This window comes from Ochotona curzoniae, unplaced genomic scaffold, assembly GCF_017591425.1.
Source record: "Ochotona curzoniae isolate NIBS_2020 unplaced genomic scaffold, NIBS_Ocur_1.0 contig_50, whole genome shotgun sequence".
NCBI lineage: Eukaryota > Metazoa > Chordata > Mammalia > Lagomorpha > Ochotonidae > Ochotona > Ochotona curzoniae.
Window position 1 is genome coordinate 4870888 of NW_024466446.1, and position 18896 is coordinate 4889783.

At 50.0% G+C, this 18896-nt stretch overlaps 1 protein-coding gene across 1 annotated transcript; it reads left to right on the forward strand.

Annotated features, from left to right (window-relative positions):
• The first annotated feature begins 7173 nt into the window (after positions 1-7173).
• On the forward strand, positions 7174-18636 carry ZNF367 (zinc finger protein 367). Its single transcript, XM_040988865.1, has 5 exons — positions 7174-7638; positions 10961-11111; positions 12320-12439; positions 14572-14710; positions 16138-18636. Exons 1-5 carry the CDS (start codon positions 7207-7209, stop codon positions 16358-16360), a joined length of 1065 nt encoding a protein of 354 aa, XP_040844799.1. The 5' UTR covers positions 7174-7206; the 3' UTR covers positions 16361-18636.
• The last annotated feature ends 260 nt before the right edge of the window (positions 18637-18896 follow it).

An 18896-nucleotide genomic window follows, 5' to 3' on the forward strand; every position in this document is an offset into this window, starting at 1 on the left:
GCCGCCTCCTCCGCCTCAGCCGCCTCCGCCGCCCTCCCGTGCCCTACCCCGGTCCCGTCCCTCCCGCGGCCCGCCCAGCTGGCGCCCGTTAGCCAATCAGCGTGTGCGGACACGTCAGGAAGCCCAATCACAGGCCGGCTGCTATCACGTCACGCGACGCCGCCGGGCTGGGCGCGGAGCCCGAGCCGCAGGGCGGAGCCGCAGGGCGGGGAGGAGAGACGCCTCGGAGTGGTCCAGGCGGTCCGGGCGGGGAGGCCGCCTCGCCCAGGCTGCCCAGCGCGATCGGGTCGGCGTCCGCGGAGGCTGACGGCCCCGTTTAACCGTCCGCAGCCGTCTCTGGAGCGCTACGCCTGTGCGGGGCGCGTCGCCGCTGGGCCCGTCTTGCTCCTATTTTTTTTTCTTTTCGGTTTGTGAACTGAGGAAAAGCGCGCTAGGGGAAGGGCGGCAGAGTTTCGCCAGGAGCCTGGGATGTCTCCCCGTGAGGGGACGGCGAGGGAAGGCGCCGGGCTGGGACGGATGCTGTTCGGCCGGTTAATCCGCGCTCAGGGCGGAGCCGGGAAGCTCTACAGGGTGCGGAGCTGGCGGCGGCGGGGAGAGCTGCTGGTCCTGGTTCTTTATCCTAGGGTTTCTGCATACGCAATTTTTTTTTTTTTTGGTCTCTGTGTTTGAAAAGGACGAGGACTTTTTTTGTTTGTTTGTTTCTGGTGTAGGCATCTGGAAGGGTAGTGCTAATCACGACATAGAACCCGCAGATGACAGGCTAGGGCTCCGCCGAGCAGCAGGGACACCGAGTGGGACACCTTCATGCGGAATCTAGCAGTGTCCCACTGCTGTTGCCTGCCCCACAGCTTCCTGCTGATGCCGGCCCCTGGGAAGCTGCAGGTGATCGTGGCTCAGGCAGCTGAGGCAGCCACGTAGGAAACCTGGGTTGAATTCCTGGCTTTCTGGCTTCCTTCTGGTCCAGTCTTCGCCGTGGCGAGCCTGTCATGGGAAGTGAACCAGCAGATGGCACATCTCCATCTCTGGCTTTCAAACCGGCAAGAATACGCCAAAAAGCTCCATCTCTGCAGCTGCTTAGTGTGAGATCTTGTTTTTTTGAGAGACTCGGCTAAGCCCTGGCAGTCAGGAGCGTGCTGGGCAGCATGCCTTCCATCTAGGACACTTTGCCTGGACCTCAGTGAGGACAGGCTGGGCTGACCATCCTGCAGCTCTTTTCTGCCTTTGACGTTTTGAGTTTGGTTTAGGCGTCAGATGGCTGTGTACCCCCGGGGGGTACCGATGTCCCTGCCAGCGTCAGACTTGATTAATCTGAAAGCATTCGCATCTCTCCCTTGATATAGAAACAGACTTGTACACATGCATCTGAGGCTGGGAAGAGGGGTATCTCATGTGTCCCCCACTTCTGCTCTCTGGTCCTTGTCCTATGAAAACATGAAGCCAGTTGTTGGTCCTCAAGGTGACCACGAGGAGAATGTGGCAAAAGCGTGGGGAAGACCAAGATGGCTTGGTAGTGTCGAGCTGCTTCACCCACTGCAGCCTTCTGCAAAGCGTCCGGTTAGAGCATCCTGAATACATACTTCCCAGTGGCACTACTCACAACGGCCAAAAAAAAAAAAAAAAACACAAGCAACGCAAATATATGTCAGCTGATGAATGCAGAAATAAAATATTGCACAACAGAATATTATTTGGTCAGATAAAGAATGAAATAGTGTGAAGGCAGGAGAGATTTTCCACGCTGGCCACAGGAACTCAATTCCTTGAATTATCACTACTGCCACCTAGAGTCTGCCAGGGGAAGGAAGCTGGCGTGGGGAGTAAGAGCTGTGGATGTGGAAGTCTAGGTCCCCTGATAAAGGTAGGGGTGTCTTAACTGCTAAATTAATATCTACCCCTGTATCATCTGTTAAAGGAAGAGGGTCCAGTGCACCGACTCAGTGGTCTTCCCACTTCGAACACCGGGATCCCATGAAGGTGCTTGTTCGTGTCCCAGCTGTTCCACTTTCCACCCAGCTCCCTGCCCACACTGGGAAAGCAGCCCAAGACCTTGGGACTCTGTACCCATGTAGGAGACCTGGAAGAAGCTCCTGGCACCTGGCTTCAGATCAGCTCAGCTCTAGCTCTTGTAGCCACCTGGGAAGTTAATCAGTGGATAAAAGATCTTTCTATTTCTCTTTCTCCCTATAAAATCTGCCTTTCCAATAAAAATAAATAAATCTTTAAAAGAAGGAGAAGAAGTAGTTCCAGTTGTAGGCAACTGCTTTAAGTTGTGTTGTACTTAGGCGAGTGTTAACACTGCTGGGAGAAAAACAGCAGGTGGTCTGGGCCTGGTTAATACCAACTTTGTGTTACCAGTGTCATCAGCGTGTCAACACTACGTGCTGAGAGCTATTCCCTTTTTTTTTTTTTCTCTTTAATATGTGGGGAAGGAGGGGAACTCGGACCAGGACGTGCCATTTTGGCCCCCAGACAAGGGGGTGAGGTAGGGCTGCAGATTGCCCAGACGTCTGGGCACATACTGGAGTAGGAGAGGCTGAGGGCATGTCTGAAAGGAATGAGGAGTGACTCCTAGGGTGTTCCAGGGACCAGGCCACTGCACTTGCAGGTAGGTGAGGGAGCTGAGATGGAATGGTGTGGAGGAGGGAACCAGAGGGCATGTCTGGTTCGGATCAAGGTACCTGCCCAATTGGAAGACCTGGGCTAGGCTACATAGCATTGTCGTTGCCCACTGGCACACAGATGTGGGACTGATGGGCAAGCCTGGCTGGGTTAGGCTCTAGTACCCTCCCATGAGTTTCAGAACAGGGGGTGAGCCACATCAGGCTGGACTGCAGTGTCCACCAGTGTGTGAGAGAACTGGATCTTGGGGGCAGATTCTATAGGGGAGTTGTGGGCTCACCTCTGTGGGACTCCAGCGCTCGCCATTTTGAGTGGAGAGCTGGGGGTGGTGATGGGCCAAGCCAGGCTGGACCACAGAATTCACGTGACAGGAACCCCCACTGGCTTTCATGGGACTGGTGCTGGGAAGAGGCCAGATAAGGCCAGGCTGTAGTACCTGATGGCACATGTAAGGGCCAGGACTGAGGGCAAACTGTGCCAAGCAGGGTTGAAGCACTCACTCAGCACACACCAGCCCCAGGGCTGAGAATGGGCCCGGTAGGAGAACTCTGGAGACTCCCTGCTGGGCTGTGACTCCCATGAATGAGTCTGAGAACCAGGCCAGGCAAGGATGTAGCACCCATCAGTATGAGTATGGGCTGGGTCTGGGGGCAGGCCAGTCAGAGCTAGGTTCCAACACTTGCTGGTACTCTCAAGAGACAAAATGGGTGTGGTACAAGCTGGGCTAGGCCAGAGTACCGATCAGAGCCAGAATGGGTGTGGGCCAGTCCAGCTAGGCAATAGAACCTGCCAGTGTTCCAGGACTGGAACCAGCCATGACAGTCTGGGTAGCAGCACCTGCTGTGACATGTGAGATCTGTTGCTGAGAGCAGGCCTGGTAAAGGAGGCTTGCCAGGCTGCAGCTCCCACTGGTGAGTGCAAGAGCCAGGGCTGGGAGCTGGGCAGACCAGACTGGGCTGTAGCGCCCATTGGCATATGTGTGAACTCAGTCTGAGGGCAAGCCAAGCAGGGAACAGGCAAGGTGGGATCAGCCCACAGCTCACGTTGGTGTGAGAGTTAGGACAGGGTACAGTTCAGGCTGGGTTGGACTGCAACATCTACCAGTTCACATGAGAGCTTAGGGTGCACCAGGGCTCAGCCAGGCTATAATACCTGTTTGTGAATGCCAAGAAGGGATGGGCTATCACACTGGGCCACAGCCCCTGCTGGCATACACAAGACTTGGGGGGCTGGGAGTGGGTCTGGTAGGGAAACTGGGGACTTTTGCTAGGCCGCTGCTTCCACTGTTGAGCATTAGAGCTGGGACTGAGGATGGACCGGGCTGGGCTAGGCTGCTGCACTCACTCACTGGGCTGCATGCACAAGAGCCCGAATGGGTGTGGGCAAGTTAGGGCTAAGCTGCAGCACCAGCTGGCAAGTGCCATGACTGGGTGCGAATCATGTCAGGCTGAATCACAATAACCCCTGGCAGGTGCAGAAATCCTGGACTTGGAGCATGCTGTGCATTGGGGGAACTGTGGGCACCGTGGGGTATGGGCTGGGCTGGTAGGCCACAGCAATGGCTGGCATGTGCAAAAACTGGAGCTTGGTGCAGGCCTGGTGGGGGGTTATTAGGGGTTGCCCCAACAAAGCCACAACACCCATCAGAACCCATAAGCCGTGACTGGGCCAGGCTTGGAAAGGGGTGCCTGGAACTCATTGTGGGTCTCCTAAGTGGGTGGCACAGAGCCAAGTACTGCAGCTGTTGTCTGCCTCTTGGGGGGTGTGCACTAACCGGAAGCCGATGATTTGGAGTTTGAATCAGGCACTCTTGACGGGGGATGCAGGTGTCTGAAGTGGTTTCATAACCAGTGTGCCAGACGCTTGTTCCTAAAATACATGTATCTTTTAAAGATCTATTTGTTTGAATGGCAGAGTTACAGAGAGGGAGGCAAAGAAGCCTTTCATTCACTGGATCAATGCTCAAATGCCACAGTGGCCAGAGCTGGGCAGGTCTAAAGCCAGGAGCCAGGAAGCTTCTTTCTTCTTGGTTTGCCAGATGGGTGCAGGGCCTAAGTGCTTGGGCCATCTTCTGCTTTTCCAGGCCATCAACAGGGGAATAGAGCAGCCAGCACGCTCACTGGGATGGCAGCCTGGTACCCAGTGCCCCACAGCGTCAGCCAGCTAAAACCCATTTTAAAGAGGATTCAAAATAGATACACATATATCAGACACAATCTCTCTCCCTCTCTATATAAATCTTTACGGAAAGCAGCTCACATCATTATCAACAGTCAGAAAGACCACTGTAATCATATTAAGTAGCCAGAGATGATATTTGTGCCCTTCTGAGTATGCAGTCATGGGCGGCTGACCGGGCATCACGGATATGGTCTACACACACACCTCAGAGAGTGTCCCACCTGCACGGAAACGGAGCCAAATGAGCAAACCTCTCGCATGACCTCAGCTCTGTTCCTGGAACTGCCCTTGGCCCGGTTCACACATTCCTGGCATGTCTCTCATTCTCTTGTCACTGAGAGCCAGTCTGTGCCCCGTCTCTCGGGCATGCTATCAATGTTAAACAGTAACTGTTGGTTGGCATTTAATCCGTTGGATCTTATGCAACAGTCTGACCGTTCATGAAGGATAGTTTTTTTTTTTTTCATTTTTCAAATATAAAATTGATGCACATTTCCTTCTAAAATGATTCAATATGGTGCGACTGTTTGGAATTAAACTTTATAAATAAAATGTTTACTACATTAAGTCAAATGCGAGCCAAACAGTTACCTGTCCAGATCAAGTATTTATTAAAATACCACAACTAGATATTCTCACAGCCCTGGGACTTTTGGATTATGAGAAATAAACTCCAAAATAGGCATGAGGAGGGTGAAGGTATCCATTTTCAGTCTTTCCTTATTTTTTCTCCAGTAGTTTCTAAGATACAATCTGAGGGCAATTTTCAGGGCCAGCCTCCTAAGCGCCCCCCCCTTTTTTTTTTTGCATTATGTAATCTCAGACTAGCCTCAACTTTTACCACTTGCAAAACGGAGAGTAGAATGGTGCGTGTCCACTCACACACATGCGGTATTAAGTGGGCCTCCGGGAGATGCAGGGCCACGTGTGGTCTCTATTTCTTGAAAAGTATTCACTTCAAAGCTCAGAAGATGTCAACAACGACACGTTGTATCTTTTTGATATGTTTCCACTTCCGTTGCCCTCGCCACACACTTTCCCTCTTTGGAAGTCAGTCGCTGTACCTATTATTGCGTCTTCAAGTTTCGAACGAATGGTGAATCTCACTATTGGCCGTTGGGAGGTTTTTTTTTTTTAACGTTTGCAAAGCGTTCCTATCAGTATCCGCTTTTAGACAGATTTGAGCCTAGCCATGTGACTAACGGAGCTCGTATTCTCAAACAGGCATCCCTGTTAACCGTACCCAGCGGGTTACTCACACATCCGTTTGTTCACTTTAGGGGCCCTATTCGGTCAGGCGGGCTCCCTCAGGCGCCCGGCGGCCTTCGCGAAGGCTCTGGCTCGCTCTTGGCACACAGGGGACCGCGGACACCGCTTCCCACACGGGTTCCGGGGGCCCGGCACAGGAGCGGCCGCCGCGCCTTCCGGACGGAGCCCTTTAAACTCTGGGAAGCGCGGGAACCGCAGTGCCAACAGCCACCCGCACGACGCGGCCGGCGGGGCGGGGCCGAGCGGCGCGCGCGCCGCAGCCGACCAACGACCGCCCTGCGCCTCCGCCCCGCCCCTCTCGCTCTTCCAATCAGCGCCGGCTTCTCCGCCCTCTTCGGCCCGCCCCCCCGCCAGCCCGGAGTCTGCAGAGGAGGGAAATCGGGGTTGGGGGCGGAGCCCCGCAAAACCGCTGAGAGGACGGCGGGGGGCGGGGCCCGCGGCGGGTGTTTCGAACGCGGTTGGCCGCGAGGTCTGAGGGGGGGGGGGAAGAAAAAAAAAATAGAAGAGCGGCAGCCAATGACATGGTGGCAAGGACCCGCGCTCCGGGAGCCCGGCCCCGCCCCCTTCAGCTTAGACAGACCCGTCCGGGCCCGGCCATTGGCTGGCGCGAGCTGTTACTCACCGCTCCGGCCAGCGGGCAGGGACCTCGCCTCCATTGGTTCCGCCCAGGCGCGAAATGTAACGCGGGAAAAGCCGGAGCAGGGATCGCGGCGGCAGGTTGTTATTTTCGGGGGGCTCGGCGCCGCGCGTGCTTGTTTTGGTTTTTATTTATTTTTTCATCCTTTCTGTCAGCGCCAGAGCCAAGTGATCGGCTTGCTTTCCTTGCTCCTGCAGACTGCGGCTGGGAATCTTAACCTGGCCTGAGGTTTCCGGAGTCCAGCGCTGCCCGCCCGCCTGCCCGCCTGCCCGCCCGGTAAACCGGGCAAGTCCGATCCCGCGCCACTTGAACTCCTCCGGTGGCCGCTGCGCAAGGGGTTCCGGGGAACGTCCGCCCGCCCGCCCGCCATGAGCCGGCGGGACTGAGCCGTCCCCTCGGAGCAGGCGCGGGCGAGCGAACGAGCGGGCGAGCGAGGGTCCAGATCTCCGGGCTCAGGGAGCTGCAGCCCCCCGGAGCTGCGTGCGGATCGGGGCCGGGCGATGCTGCGGGGCGTGGAGGCGCCGATGGCCGAGCACCCGCCGCCGCCGCCGCCACCTCCCCCCGTCATCTTCTGCCACGACTCCCCGAAGCGGGTGCTGGTGTCGGTCATCAGGACGACCCCCATCAAGCCCGCGTGCGGTGGAGCAGGAGGAGGAGCAGCGGGAGAGCCGGAGCCGCCGCCGCCGCTCATCCCCACCAGCCCCGGCTTCAGCGACTTCATGGTGTATCCTTGGCGCTGGGGCGAGAATGCGCATAACGTGACGCTCAGCCCCGGGGCCGCGGGCGGTGCCGCCTCGGCCGCCCTGCCCGCCCTGCCGGCCCTGCCCGCCGCCGAGCACCCGGTTCTGCGGGGCCGCGCCGCACCCCCGCCCGCCGCCTCGGGAGGCGAGGACGAGGAGGAGGCCAGCAGCCCGGACAGCGGCCACCTCAAGGTGAGCGGGGCGCACGGGCCGGGCCTCGGCCGGGGTGCGGGTGTGCGGTGGTGGTGGTGGTGGGGGGTGCGGGCCGCGGGGCCCGTTAACGGCGCGCCGGGCGGGGCGGGCCCCTCGGACGGCGGGGTTTGGGGGGTGCTGACAGGACGCTGACGTCACTGCCGCGCGCCAAAACCGGCCCCCCCACTTCCCGGCGGGGCGGGGCGGGTCACGTGAGCGGCGGGCAAGGCGCGGGCGGCGCCAGGGCAGCAGGTGCAGCGGGCGGGCGGGCGCGCAGCTCGGGGCCTGGGCGGGGAGAGGACCCCCTTCCCTCGGCACGCTGGCCTCCGCTTTGTGTAGGACTTTGGCTCTGCGTGCAGTAACCGTGGGTAAAGTCAGAGGACACTCGTGGCCTGGCAGATCAGTGCTGCTGTGTTGGGAAACACTGTGTACACTGTAACCAGTGTGCAGTGGCACAGTGCAGGTGGAAACCTCCGCGTCCTCAAAGGAGTTGGAGGACGGCGAGGCACTTTGCTACTGAAGTAGGAGAGAACCGTATAGTTGACCAATATAAAGGTATACCTACACAAATACTTGGCGACAGACCTTGCACATCTTAATTTATAGCAATCTAATTTTGAGTAAGTATCCTTGTAAGATGCTTTCTTTGAACACCTGAGACTAACCAAGCATTGCACACACACCTTGAGAGTTACTGAAGCCAGCATTGAGCCAGGCTGCAGCCCAGGGATCCAGCAGGTGACAGCCCGAATGGCAGCTGGTGGCCAGCTCCTCATGAGGGAGACCCCTGTGGCGTTCCCACCTCCTGGCTGGAGTGGGCATTTGAAGAATGAACCAGAATGTCTCCAAAACAGTAAATTAAAACTGAGTTCATAATACAGTGCATAGGTTTGAATTTTCTTGCCGCTGTGCCACTTCTTTTCAGAAGTGAAATATGCTTACTAGAGGTTAGGAACAGGTTAAGTGAAGAGGCTGTTTTGTGTCTCCCCCCTGCTGCCTTTCATATCATAATCTTCGTAAATTACTTGATAAACTGACTTTCACTTGCCCTTTTGATGGAGCAATCCGTTGAATAGTCCGAAAGTTAACTGATGCAGCTTTTCTAGCTTACGGGAAAATAAACCTTTTTTTGAAGAATGTTGGCTGCATTAGCTTGTGCTCGAAGGATGAGTGTCTGATGTGGAACACGGCTGTCCCTGGTCAGAAGGATTGGGTTTGAGTCCTGGTGTCAGCCCTGGAAGCGGCAATGGGCATGTCAGGGCGGGGAGTCCTGCATTGGACGTGGGTTTCGTGGTGAACCAGCTGCTGGGAGCTCACTCTGTTTGCCTTTGAATTGATAATGAAAGTAGATAAAAATCCAAAAATCCATCGTCGGTGCAAGGGTTCTTTCTAAAAGGTTCATGGAGATGTGGTTAAAAGATGTTAGCTTTGCTACAAAAGATTTGGATCTATTATATATTGTTTTCTCCTGCTATGCGTTTTCCAGGAACTTTTAAAACACCCTGTACAGTGGATTAAAGGCAAAGAGCTGCACATGCGTGGTGCGTGGTTGTGTTGAGCTTGCTCATCTTTTTGGGAGACTGAGCCAAGTTTGTAACAGGCAGCACTGCCACCCGCACTCCCTGCAGCCTCCGTGCGCCCTGTCGGTCACAGCTGTGGGTCCGTTGTTCCTCGCTGTCTGTCTGTTAGCCCAGAGGAGATGTTAACACCCCGGGGCAGCTTTTCTCTTGCTGTATTGTTGTTGCCTTCCCAGCTCCGCCTCCCCTGCCAGGGGAAGACATCCATCATGTTACCAACATGTTTTGGCCCCTTGTCACCCGCTTGGCGTATGTTAATATAATTTCCTGGGTGAAGGCTTTCTGGGAGGGAAGAGAACAGGTGGAACTTTTCTTCTGCCATGGGGTATTCCAAGACTCCCCACTCTCTCGTGTGGTCGCTTCTGACGGCAGTGATGAAGTTAGGAGGTTACTGCAAAGCCAGAAGTGCAGGGTCAGGCTGCTTGGCAACCACTCACTCTTCAGGATCTGCCAGCCACCAGTCCTGCTTTCCCTTTGTATCACCCGAAAACGTGCCCTTTTTATTTGAATTTTAACTACACAAAAATGTGCTGAGGTCTTTCTGGTTTTTGAGTTGCACCGTGACTACACACTTTGGAAATTACTAACCTGCTTCCTGGAGGCACTGCGGTTGTTTTAGAAGTTTCACTTAGTAACATATTATCGCTTCGAGTTTGCTGCCGGCATTGCTTCCTGCTGTGACTCATCAAGGTCTGTCCCCAGGTTGTTGGCTCCTCCGCTCGCTGGTGAGGCAGGACTCGGTTACTGTCGTGATGGACCTGGAGACAAATTTTCTCTCCTTTGTTTGTATTTATTTATTTGATTTTTTTTTAAGATTCATTTTTTTTTTAAAGATTTATTTTTATTATTTTTTCATTGGAAAGGCGGATATACAGAGAGGAGAGACAGAGAGGAAGATCTTCCGTCCGATGATTCACTCCCCAAGTGAGCGCAACGGGTCGATACTATGCCGGTCCGAAGCCAGGAGCCTCTTCCAGGTCTCCCACGCGGGTGCAGGTTCCCAAAGCTTTGGGCCGTCCTCGACTGCTTTCCCAGGCCACAAGCAGGGAGCTGGAAGGGAAGCGGGGCTGCCGGGATTAGAACCGGCGCCCATATGGGATCCCGGGCGTGCAAGGCGAGGACCTTTAACCATTTGCGCCACCGCGCCGGGCCCAAGATTCATTTTTTATTTGAAAAGGAGCGCTCCAGAGAGAGAAGGAGAGCCAGTGAGAGATCTTCCATCCACTGATTCGTTCCCCAAATAGCTGGAGCTGGGCTTGTCCAAAACCAGGAGCCAGAAGCTTCTTCTAGATCTCCCGTGTAAGAGGGCCCTTCTCCGCTACCGTTATCAGGGAGCCACAAAACAGACGGACATGTGTTCCAGAATGAGATCTGTTCTGTTTGGGTCCTGAGTCTTGGGCTCCACAGTGAGAATGCAGCTGGTCACTTCAAAGCCACCATTGGGCAAGGGAAAGGAAGAAGCAAATCAATGCACAGCAAAGCTTGTCCTCTGCCTGAAGCGCCTTGGCCTTGGTCCAGTGTTTGCAGCGTTGCTGTAAATCTCTACTTCGTGGAGTTGTGACCAAGCTTAATCTGCTAGATTGCACTTGGGTTTGTAGGACTCTGGAGGAATAGGCTGTTGGAACCACTACACCACTTTTGCTGGCATTCCTCAAGATGTTTTTCAAATTGTGGTTTATGATATATTGCTTTAGTGAGTAGAGATGAAGAACTATGTTCATGTTTATTATGAACGTCGCTAACAGGATGGGATCCGGCGTGGCAGACCCAGAGCAGACACTGTGCGGGACCTGATCAACGAAGGAGAGCTTTCCTCCAGCAGAATACGGTGCAACATCTGCAACAGGGTGTTTCCACGGGAGAAGTCACTGCAGGCCCACAAAAGGACCCACACAGGCAAGTGGAACAACCTTTCTTACGGGGACTTGCAGAAGTCATACTACACTGAGAGCCAATTCAGTGGGAGGACTGTAAGTTTGTGTTTTAGTTACCTATTACTTCTTCATACTGCCCTCTTGGTTGTGAAGTTTTAAAAAATAGGTACTGTACAGTTGTTTGTTTTTGGGGGGAAATGGTGGTTTTTTTTCACCACTGGTTCTGTGTGACTTCTGAAGTTATGGTAATTAGTTTATATGTCAGTCATTGTTAAATTTAGTTCTTTTCTGTATCTACCTGAATCTTACTTAACATGTTAGATTATCTGTGTGTTAATGTAGTTACTAAGTTTTTAACAATTTCTAGGGTTTTAAGTGTATCAGTAATTGACCTGTAAATTGTGAAGTCTGTAGTGAACCTTGAGTTATCAGAAATTAAAACTAGGTATTGTTTGTATTATAGGTGGCTATCCCAAGAGTACCACACACTTTTATCTGTTTATAAATTTTATCTGATTTTAAATACTCGATAAAGAGCCAAAAATAATCTTGGGGGAGGGGTTGGCACTGTGGCCTGGTGAGTTAAGCTGCTGCTGGCAATGTCTACATCCCATATGACTGCTGGTTCAAGTCCTGGCTGTTCCATTTCCAATACAACTCTCTGCTAATGCCTGAGGAAGCAGCAAAAGATGGCCCAAGTTTGGGCTCCTGCACCCATGTGGCATGTGGGAGACTGCAAAGAAGCTCCTGGATTCTGGCTTTGGCCTGGCCTGTCCCAACTGTAGTGGCCATTCAGGGAGTGGGCTAGCAGGCGCAAGACCTTTCTCACTCAGTGACTCACAATAACTCCGCATTTCAAATAAATAAAAGAGAAATTTTAGCAGCAACAAAATATTCGGACCTTGCTCTCTTCATGGAATTGGCCCTAGAGGAAAGAACCTTAATGCTCATCTAATAGCTTACAGATGAGGAAACCGAGATAACAAAAAAATGGCTACCACTAGATCTAGATTCCGTAGCTTAACATGGTGGGCACTGGCAAGTGTGACTTTTTGTTTTAAGACTGATTTTTATGGCAGCTTTGTGCTATAATGCGTAAAGACGCGGCTTGACCCACTGGCATCCCGTATCCATGTAAAGGTCGGCCTTCACTGTCGGCAGCCCTGTAGGGGCTGGGTCATGCGCTGGTTCCTTCCTCACCTCATCCTCTGCCCTCCTGTGGTCCCTTAGGTGAGAGGCCCTATCTGTGTGACTTCCCAGACTGTGGAAAAGCCTTTGTTCAAAGTGGGCAGCTCAAGACACACCAGCGTCTTCACACTGGAGAGAAGCCTTTCGTCTGTTCAGAAAACGGTATGGTGTTCCAGGCTAAGTGTGTAGAAGAACTGTGAATAAGCAGTTATGTTTCTCAACTTGAATATTAGTGGGGGTGGGGACAGTTTTTTTCTTTATTTGTTGTTAGTATAAATTTTATTCAAAAGTTAAGCTGTTTCCTTGCTAATTGTGATCTATACTGAATGTCTTAGAAATGACTGATTTTTATGTAAGAATTCTTTTTATATAAAATGCTCTGTTGGGGTGGATGTTACGTCATATGACTTGGGATGCCCGTGTGCCACGTCAGAGTGCTGGTCTGAGTGCTGGTTGCTCCACTGATGCTCCAGTTTCTGCCAAGGCACCTGGACGAGCAGTGGGCGATGGCTCAAGTGCCTGGGCCTCTGCCACCCGTGTAGGAGACCCAGATTGTGTTCTGGGCTCCTGGCAAAGTGGACAGTGAATATGTTAATTTCCAAGTCAGGTTCTTGTTTTTTCACAGAGGTAGAAACACTGAGCAGAATAGCATTGTGTGCAAATAGGAACAAATTTTATTGAACAGTGATGGAATTTGAACCCACAACCCCCAAGTGCGGGTTGCCTCACACAGGGGAAATGACTTTTCATAAGTGAGCCCAAAAGGTTGCCCATAAATGAGAAAAAGGAAAAAAAAAATCCCGAGATTGGAACCTCTGAGTGAGAGCAGGAGAGGTCTGTGTGAGTGGACTGTGGTGGAAGAGAAAGACACACGCCTCTGAGTGGGCTCTGTCCTTCCACCTGTTTCTGTAAAGAAAGTGGCAGAACCCAAGTGGACATGCCGCGGGGTTGGGGTCTGAGCATGCGCTCTGGGCCTGGGGATTCACTCCCCAAGTGATCACAGTGTCCAGGGCTGAGCCGGGCTCAAGCCAGGAGCCTTACTAATTTCTTTTTTATTTTAAAGGATATTTATTTATTTATCTATCATTTATTTGAAAGGCAGAATTATGGAAAGGGGAGGGGAGGCCGAGAGAGAGACAGTCTTCCACTCATTGATTCACTCCCAGGTACTGCGGTGGCCAGGACTGGAGCAGGCCAGCGTCACAAGCCCAGAACTTCCTGTAGGTCTCCCACGGGGGTGCCGGGGCCCCAGGCCATTCTCTATCGCTCTTCCAGACTGCACATTAACGAGCGGTTGGATCAGATTTGGAGAAGCTCGGTCATAAAAAGGCTAAGCAGGTGCTGGTTGTACCCACTACATCACAATGCTGGCCCCAGTTTTCTTGATTATTGTTACAGATGTTTATACATTTAATGAATTTGCTTAGGCACATGAAAATTTTTCAAAAGTTCGTAAATAATTGGAATTAAAGGAAACTTTTGGTGTATAAATTTTAGAAATAGAGCCATTGTTTTTTTGTTGTGCACAATTTCCATGAATTTTTTGAATTTCTCATAATGTGATATCATTGAATATTTGTTTTTATAAAGATTTTACAATTTTTTCTGAACGGCAGATTCACAGAGAGAGACAGGAAAAGATTTGTTTGTTTATTTTATGATACAGTTCCGTCGGCTCTGGGATTTTCCTTATCTCCCCAAATTCCCTCCCCCCACTGATTTCTCCTGTACTAAGACAATAGTAGTCCTTCATTAGCAGTCATAAGTCCATCATTCTGCTGTGTAAGTGTATCCTGACATTGTAGGTATGGACAGTGGCAGATGGTCCAGCTTCCTACTGTCAGCATCTGTTTCACAGTTCCATTGGGAGTCCATCTTTGATTTGGAAGTAGAGATGCATACTGCATGGTATCCTCACATCTGGATGTGAGTCTATCACAGTTACTATACATCCCCTTAAATTAAAAATCATAAAACAAAATCAACAGCAGGAATAAAGTTAAAGAAATTTACAACACCATGAAGTTAAATAACATGCTACTGAATGACCAGTGTATCACTGAAGAATGTTTTTATAACTTTCTGGTGGGGTTTGGCACTTGTGTGTGGTATGAACCAGAATGTGGTACGACCATCCTCCCACCGGGGGTGTGATGGCTTTCTCTGCCAAGTACCGGAATCCTGGTCTCACCGTGGTAATGTTCTTTCTTGGGCACCAGTGCAAATGCGTAATCTCCATGTATCTGTTTGCTGGATGTTGAGGTTCTGACAAGTGTTTCCCTGATGATTTAAAGGTTGCCTGAGCAGATTCACCCATGCGAACCGCCACTGTCCGAAGCACCCCTACGCCAGGCTGAAGCGGGAGGAGCTCACAGACACGCTCAGCAAGCACCAGGCTGTGGACAACAAGGCTGCCGCCGAGTGGCTGGCCAAGTAAGGCCCCCAGCACCTAGGTTGCCGGGCAGGGGCTGGAGGAGGGCTTGGGTTACTTTGTGGTTTTTGTGTAGTTTTCTCATTTGAATCAGTTGCTTTTTGACTCACTTTGTGATAGTTTGTAATGGACTTTTGCTTCTTCCGAATGGTGATAAATGCATCAGGGTTTAGTGTTGGGATTGAAAATTGCAGGATGGCAGTTGGCTTGAGTGTCCCTGCTATAGTTTGTTTGATAAGAAAGGTTTTCATTGTCTCAAATTTCACCTGTCATTAGTGTAGCCTCTTTTCATTTTCATTTTTTTTTAAGATGTTTTTTTTTTATCGAAAAGTTGAAATTAGAGAGGAGAAAGAGAGATATTCCAACAGCTGGGTCACTCCCCAAATGGCCACAACAGCTGGACTGTGCTTACGTGAAGTCAGGAGCTTCCTCTTGGTCTCCCATGAGGGTTTAGTGGCCCAAGGACTTGGAGCCATTCTTCGATGCCTCCCCAGGCGTTAGCATGGAGCTGGAGATAGAGCTTGCCAGGATTCCAGCTGGAGCCCATGCAGTATGCTGGCACCTCAAGCACAGACTTACATGCCGTGCTACCAGTCCCAGAAATGTTCTCTGTGGGTGGAATACCCTGTGGGCTCTGGAACCAAATGTCTCGTCATTCTCCTTTTTTCTTCCTGGCTGGCTCCCACTGCCCCGTTACTGCTATCGTTGTTTCTTTTTATTTGAAGACACATTTTACAGAGGGAGGAGGGACCGAGAGCTTTTCCACCTGCCTCAGATGGCTGCAGTGGTTGGAGCTGGGCTCATCTGGACCCAGAGCTGCTTCTGGGTGCTTTGCCAGGCCACAAGCAGAGAGCTGGATTGTAAGTGGAGCAGGCAGAACTAGAAGTGGTACTTAAGTGGGATGCTGGAGCTCATGGTTCTCCCAATTTTTTTTTTTTAATTTTAAGATTTATTTATTTTTATTGCAAAGTCAGATTTACAGAGAGGAGAGACAGAGGAAGATCTTCCATCTGCTAGTTCACTCACTGAGTGGCCAGAACAGCCAGAGCTGAGCCAATCTGAAGCCAAGAAGATCTTTTGGGTCTCCCGTGCAGGTGCAGAGTCCCAAGGCTTTAGGTATCCTCTGTTGCTTTTCCCAGGCCTCAAGCATGAAGCTGCGAGGGAGGTAGAGCAGCCGGGACATGAACCAGCACCCGTGTGGGACCCCAGCAGGTGCAAGGCAAAGACTTTAGCTGCTAGGCTACCATGCTGGACCTTTAATAACAGAAGTCTGAGCAAGGCCATCGACTTCTTTGAATTTGAGATTTTTTTCCCCCCTCTGTAAATGTTAACTAATACATGTGATGTGTGTGAGTGACTCAATACTTTGTAAAGGGAAATGTATACAAGCAACAGTTGGAGTGAATCGCTCTCCTCCCCTTCTGCACAGGTATTGGGAAATGAGAGAGCAGCGCACCCCCACCTTGAAAGGCAAGCTGGCTCAGAAGGCTGACCAGGAGCAGCAGGACCCTCTGGAGTACCTCCAGTCGGACGAGGAGGATGATGGGAAGAGTGGCGCCCAGCGCCGCCTGCAGGAGCAGCGGGAGCGCCTGCACGGAGCCCTGGCGCTGATCGAGCTGGCCAACCTGACGGGGGCACCGCTCCGACAGTAGCTGGACACTGGCGCTTCCACTGTACGAAAGTACTGCCCAGCGTACTTCAAAAGTAGATCCTTGGGCATAAGCTAAGCACCTTATTTGCTTATCATAGGCTGCTATTCTGTAGAAATTTATGAAGAATGTCATTGCCCCTGAATATGGGGTGAGAGAGAATTGCACTTTTTTTTTATATGGAAATGGATTTGTTGTAAAGTTTAAAATATTTTGTAAATATGGACTGCACAGTACAGGGTAGAAACTACGTATTGTGGGAAGCTAGGTTTTGCAAGTTTAATGCATTCATTGGAAGCAGTTCTCACAGGAAGCACTTTCTGAATAAGACGTGTGTGAAAAAAAACAGAATGGTACAAATAGCCAAAGAAGGTGGAAATGGGTTATTTATAAGATCATTTTTAACAATGTATATTAGGATGTCTAACAATGATACTGTAAACACTGAAGCAAGCAAGAAAGTATGATATGTGTGTAAAATAGATATTTTTTTAAATTGCAAAATAGTGTGCCCAATAAGGCCAGAGAAATGGGGACATGAGTTCTGGAAGATGTTGTTACTTACGGACATGGAATAAAATAGGTACTTGAGGACCTTGGTAAGATGCATGGTAGTTCAGAATCTTCAGAATTGGAGTCAAATCAGTCTTATTCTATCTTTCTGGGGCTTTATAAAAACGCATCAGAATGTTTAAGTTTGAAAAGCACTTGTCATCCCTAGCATGTTAACTTGGGAACGTTTGCACATTTCATATTTCTCATTTGCTGAAATTGAGTGATTAATCTTGCAAAGTCTAGGTAACATGGTAATTGGTCATTTTTACGTGTGTATTATGGGCCCTGTAAGGAGATTTGGCACTTGGATTTTAGTAATAAAAGGGACATCTACAGGGTTGTTTCGTAGTGACATGTTTTTAGCAAACACTAAATTTTAATTGTACTGCTTGTTTAGAATTACTAGCAAATGGAAGCCTCCATATTTATATTTTCAGTGCATAAAGTCACCTTCTAGCTTTACTTCAGAATAACTTGCCAAGCTATTTTGTGTTCACTAAATTTAGCTATCAGTTAAACACTGCAGAAAAGAAAAATCGCTACTCAGATATGTAGGCTTCTGGAATAGTTTTAACTGCAAGTGTGTGAACTTTTGTGGTGATTTTAAACCATTTTTCCAAGCATCACTTTATGTGCTGAAGCACGAACAGGAAGGAGAGAGCCGAGCAGTCACCTCCTTCACGCAAAAGCTCTCTCATTGAGCTCTCGTTCTGAGCACCGAGTGACACGCGTGGCACGGCATCTGGAGACGCGTCATTGGAGTGATGGAGGGAACACTGGGCTCTTCAGCTCCTTGTTTGCTTTTTTGAGGTGAAGTGGCATTATTGGTAGATGGAGTTGAAACATCTAGAACGTAGGCTTCTTTTTTTTTCCCAAAAATATCCCTTGTGTTGCAGTACACACAGGCATTTAAAAATGCATGGCCTTGGGGAAGGAGGTGTGTCAGTGTGGTGAAGAGGAACTGAAGTGTGAAAGATGTGATAACAAATAATGTGTATGATGAGGACATACTTTAAAATGTAATTCCTCTGTACAGTAAATTACAAACCTTTAGGGATTTTTTTTTTTGTAATAAGAGAATTTATATTTGTAATGGTCTAAGAATTTCGTTTGTAACCTGGTATATAGAATTTTAACTTGGAGCACTTACAGGGATGGTAAGACAGGCGATAGTATCTGAATTTTGTTGGTTTAGGTTTCAACATTTCCTCTAGAATTTATTCTCAGATATGATTTAGACGAACCGAAAAGCAACACTCTTCAGTCTTGGGAAGTTTAAAATTTGATCATCTAAAGAAGGAAAGGCCGTAAGAGTTTTAAAAATAGGAATACTTGCCAGTTCACAGATGATAAAATTTAAGGCCATTAAAAGTAAGGGGTTGGTTGCTTTCTCCAGTCAGCTTCTGTCAACTATAATAGTTTTATTCACAAACTTTTTTTTTTTAATTGCATAATTGGGGCAGTTTAAGAAATTAGTAAAACTGTTTAGAAACATTTAAAATGTTCTTTCTGATATAAGCTATTTACTTGGACAAAAAACATTGGCATCTAAAATTTGAGGTGTGTTAAGACTGCTTTTTGTTTTAAAAATGTGGTTTACATTCAGATTTTTGAAGTGTTTTATGCTTCACATGGCTAAGCTGTAGTTTGCCGAGTTACCAGCATACAAATAAACATGCTGTAATTTTAAAAAGATGCTTTGAATAAAAATTTATTTTAATTTACGTGGTCATTCCCGAAGCCTTTCTACTTTGTCTTCCTATCAGAAATGTAATAATCGTGAAGAACATTCCTTATTTCTTCCTATTGTTCTGACATTCTGGTACATTTTATGTCCTAATCCCATGCCAGGCGTGTTTGCCTGAGCGCAGTTGTTGTGTGGGGGTTTGCGTTTCCGTACTTTATGGCCTTTCGGGTTAGCAACATTTAACTTCCTTCTGGGCTTACAGATACAAGAGTTTGGATGTATACCACACCATCGCCA